Source organism: Mercurialis annua, linkage group LG8 (genome assembly GCF_937616625.2).
Source record: "Mercurialis annua linkage group LG8, ddMerAnnu1.2, whole genome shotgun sequence".
Taxonomy (NCBI): domain Eukaryota; kingdom Viridiplantae; phylum Streptophyta; class Magnoliopsida; order Malpighiales; family Euphorbiaceae; genus Mercurialis; species Mercurialis annua.
Window position 1 is genome coordinate 29,076,429 of NC_065577.1, and position 4,218 is coordinate 29,080,646.

The 4,218-nt window shown below is 26.9% G+C and overlaps 1 protein-coding gene across 1 annotated transcript; it reads right to left on the reverse strand.

The window, feature by feature from the left end:
• Nucleotides 1-801: 801 nt before the first annotated feature.
• Nucleotides 802-2,554, reverse strand: LOC126661834 (GDSL esterase/lipase At2g31540-like). The gene is made up of 3 exons (XM_050355714.1): nucleotides 1,994-2,554; nucleotides 1,075-1,378; nucleotides 802-995 (listed from the first exon to the last, which is right to left on the reverse strand). Exons 1-3 carry the CDS (start codon nucleotides 2,552-2,554, stop codon nucleotides 802-804), a joined length of 1,059 nt encoding a protein of 352 aa, XP_050211671.1.
• Between the last annotated feature and the right edge of the window lie 1,664 nt (nucleotides 2,555-4,218).

The window sequence follows — 4,218 nt, forward strand, 5'->3', positions numbered from 1 at the left end:
ACAAAATCAATAAAAGTGTTGTATTAAAATAAGATTGTCATTTCTTTTAAAACACAATATGTATTTATAAAATCCCAGTAAAAATAGTACAAATGATAAAATTTGAAATAATAATAAAATTGATGATATAAAAGTAAAATATTCAACTACAAAAATGTCTAAATTTGCGATGCATATTTTTCTTTATTCATCATTGGACGTCAATAAGATCTATTATATTTCTTATAGAATTATAAGACCTTGTAAAAAAGAAGATTTAATTATTCAAACAGAATTTTAAATGAATTTGGATTATTAAGTCCAACATAAAATCATTAATATAAGAGAACTTCATATGAATTTAGATCATTTTTTTTGGTAAAGAATTTAGATCATTTGTCTAATCATAAATTCTGATTTTTCTTATTACTTTGAATTTCACGTTATAGTAATTGTTATACACCGAATTTGATTTTCTCCTTTTTTAAATAAAAAACTTTATTTTTTTAGTTTAAATAAATAAATTGATTTTATGTAAACTTAACCAAATAATATATTTTTATTCATAAAAAAAACTAACTATGTAGGAAACAACGTATATGTAAGATCTTACTAAGGAGCTTACATATTTTTTAAAGCTTAAGATCTTACCAAGAACATTGGTCCATTCATGAAGGAAACAACGTATATGTGAGAAACATATTAAATTAATTTCCTAAAAATCTGTTAAAATAGTAAAATTTTCTAATTTTTGATATAAAGAATTATTAAATAATATATTTAAAAAAATTTACAAAATAAAATCTATTAATACAAATGATTTTAGGAGATAAATTTAGGTATCTCATTTTTCATCATAAGATTGACAAGATACTGATAAGTTGTTGATGTCGGATGAATTCTATCCCAAAATAAATATTTTGAAGGGTCGTTACATGGTAGAGCCATTGTATCGCATAGGACACCTTGTCTAAATAGAAGGCTTCCACAACATCCGTTTTTCGTTTCCTGAAAACCTATAAATGCAAAAAATATTTTTCTTAATGTATTTTCCCAAGTATCTAAATTATATTATTGAATCATCCATATACATACCATATTTGTCGGGATAATTAATCATTTCCAATATTCTGTAATATAAGTCCGTATAGACAAATTTCGATGTCGGAAGACTTTGTTGCAGTTTAGTCAATAGGTTGATAAGCTTCTGATTATAATCCAGAGAAATGTTATTTTGTTCATCCAAACTGTACGCTAGTGAAAATATATTGGCATATCTTGAACTTCTTTGAGAGGGTAAAGAGCCAATAGGGAGAATTCCCGCTACTATAAGATTTCGAACCCCAAAACCATACAAGTCCTGATTAAAAGTATATTCTTTATGATTAGATATGAATTGCTACGTAGTTTAGAATAAGTTTAATTGCACAAAAAATCACCAACTTTCAAGTGTTTTTGGTATTTTACATAATTTTTTTTCTTAACATATTTAACATTAACTTTCATTTTTTGACATATTTGTCCTCGGGATGAAAAACGACGCCGTTTTAAATGTAAAAGGACACCGTTTTGCACATAATTTTTCAAATAAAACGGTTCTGTGGACAAATATATCAAAAAATGAAAGTTAATATTAAATACATCAAGAAATAAAAGATTATGTTAAATACCAAAAACACGCGAAAGTTTGTGTTTTTTTTAGTGCAATTAAGCCTTCAGAATAATAAACATAAACTATTTGATCAACCACGTTGTTAATCTCATTGGTCATTGTTAGTATTAAAAAACGAATTAAACTATGAAACGAAAACGGAAATCTAGTTTAGTTTTTTCTGAAATCATATATAATATATATAAAAATTCTGCCCAGTTTTATATTAAAAAAAAATATCAATTCAGTTTCGTTAAACTTATCCTCAAATATTATAAATTTATTCAGTTGAAATTTTAATTCTTTTTATTTTGTTTGGTTTGATTTGAATCGTTAAGTTCATAATAAAATTTTAATCGTTACCTTAATAGAAGCTTCCACTTTCTTTAATAAAAAATCTGTATATTCAACTGCAGTCATTTTAAATCCTCTTATAGGAATATCATATATATTTAGATTAAAATCATTAGTTCCACCATTTAATACCACTAGAGAGGAATTAATTATCCACATAGCTTTTTTCTCTCCAACAATCCCTTTAAGCTTTGTTATGTACTCCTTGAAATAATTTAATTGGTTCTGAATAGGAATTGTGTTAGTAAATAGAGATGTTGTTTCATCGAATCCAGCGCCAGCGGATGCAAAATTTACACCAGTAATAAAATCATTATTAGTAAGGTTAGGATTTAAATATGGAGGAACACTGTCATTCTTAATTTTAAGAAGAGAAGCAAGCATATCAGGAATAAGTTTTCCATTAGAAAATCTTCCTGTAGGAACGCCATTATTAATATCCTGACCATAAGGCCGATAGTTAGCCTTGATTATTGTCTCGACGTAGTTATTATTACCGGTGTCGAATATAGAATCGCCAAAAATGAAAATAGCTGGAAATTTTGGTAAAGAGGCATTAGTAAAAGCCATACAATAGCAAGTGCAATTAAAAAATATTGCTATAAAAACTAAGATTTGAACGATTTGTGCCATTTGGTATAATTAAAAGGATTAGTAAATGAATACAGTGCATTATACATTTTCTGAATTTATAAGAATTTGCTTGGAAACTTCGTCATTACATTTGTTAATTGTTTTTTGTTTTTATTTTTGACTTAGAATTCATTCTTCTTTACATCTGTTTTTAACAAACTTCAATATCTAATATTATAGTTACGGTTCTAATTTATCTTAATTTAGATTTATGCAGTTTTATTCCTTTTTTCTTCTATTTATTTTGGTATGTGCTTATTAATTAGCAGCTCACTACGTTAAACTGAAAACAAATGAAAAAACAGTTAAAACTGATCGAGTCAAGAGGCTAAAATCATTGGGTAATAATTAATATTAACAAGAATCAATGATTTTTGTTGTTATTAGTTGAAGTCAAAATGAATATTATTATACAATTGTTTGTTAAATTGACTTTCTATTTTTTTATTATTGATCAGTTTCATACATTTCTAGTAAAAGATGTAGATATTGATATTAATTCATAATTAAAATTTGAAGTTATTACTTTCTATGCCAGATGATTAAAAAAGGCCAAACTTTCATGAAAAATTTATAAAAGTTTAAATTTTTCAAGTTTATCCAAACTGTCCTAAACGCATGATTTTGTTTCAATAATGTCCAACTACGTAATTTTACTCATGTGACGCCTACGTGACGCTGATGTATGGCAATTACATAATTGAAACGAACTCACGCGTTTCAGGACAAATTGAATAAAATTAAAAGGTTTGAACTTTTGCGAAACTTCCATCAAAGGTTTGACTTTTTTTTGTCATCTGGCCTTTTTTTTTTTTGTATTTTATTATTACACCAGTTATTGATTTTTTTTTTTTAAAAAACAAAAATTAGTCTGGCCAATAGACTAAAAAACTACTTACTATATTTTTGTTCTCAATTGCATCTTGACGTTGTAATTTTGTCAGTTTGATTCTATTTCAGATTTTTGATATTCAATTCCACTTTAAAGCATTTATGTCACGACCCGATTTCCGCTTAGAAACTCGTGTCGAGACCGGCGCTAGGGAATGGGAATGGTTGTTCCGAAACCCGTAGCAATCCTAGGAAAATGTAATACCCCAAAATAATTAATTATCTAATTGGACCACGTGTCCAGTTTAGATTCATCGGAATGGCGAAATCGGAAAGATTTTGATAAAAATTGGGATAGAGGAATTTCAAACAGGGAAGTTTTAGGAAGTTAATTATGAGAAAAAAAAAAATAGGTTATATTTCAATTCTAAAATTAGAATTGGAATTAAAAGGAAAAACATTAAGAAAAGTCCAAAATAGGGCACAGGGACCAAAGTGGTAATTTAGCCACTTTGTGTCGAAAATAGAAATATTGGATTTTGACGGAAAAGTGTTATATCGAGCTTCGTATTATTTATCGAATATAAATAATACGTATAAGTCGTAATAAAAGAGTTTAACGATTTAGCTATGGACTAAATCGTAAGAAAGAAAAATTTAAGGGATAAATGAAAAGAAACAAAAAGAACAAGGATCAAAGTGGGCTTTTAGCCAAAATATATAAGAAAGAAAATATGAATTGAAGAGCAGAGAGAAGGATCGAGAGAATT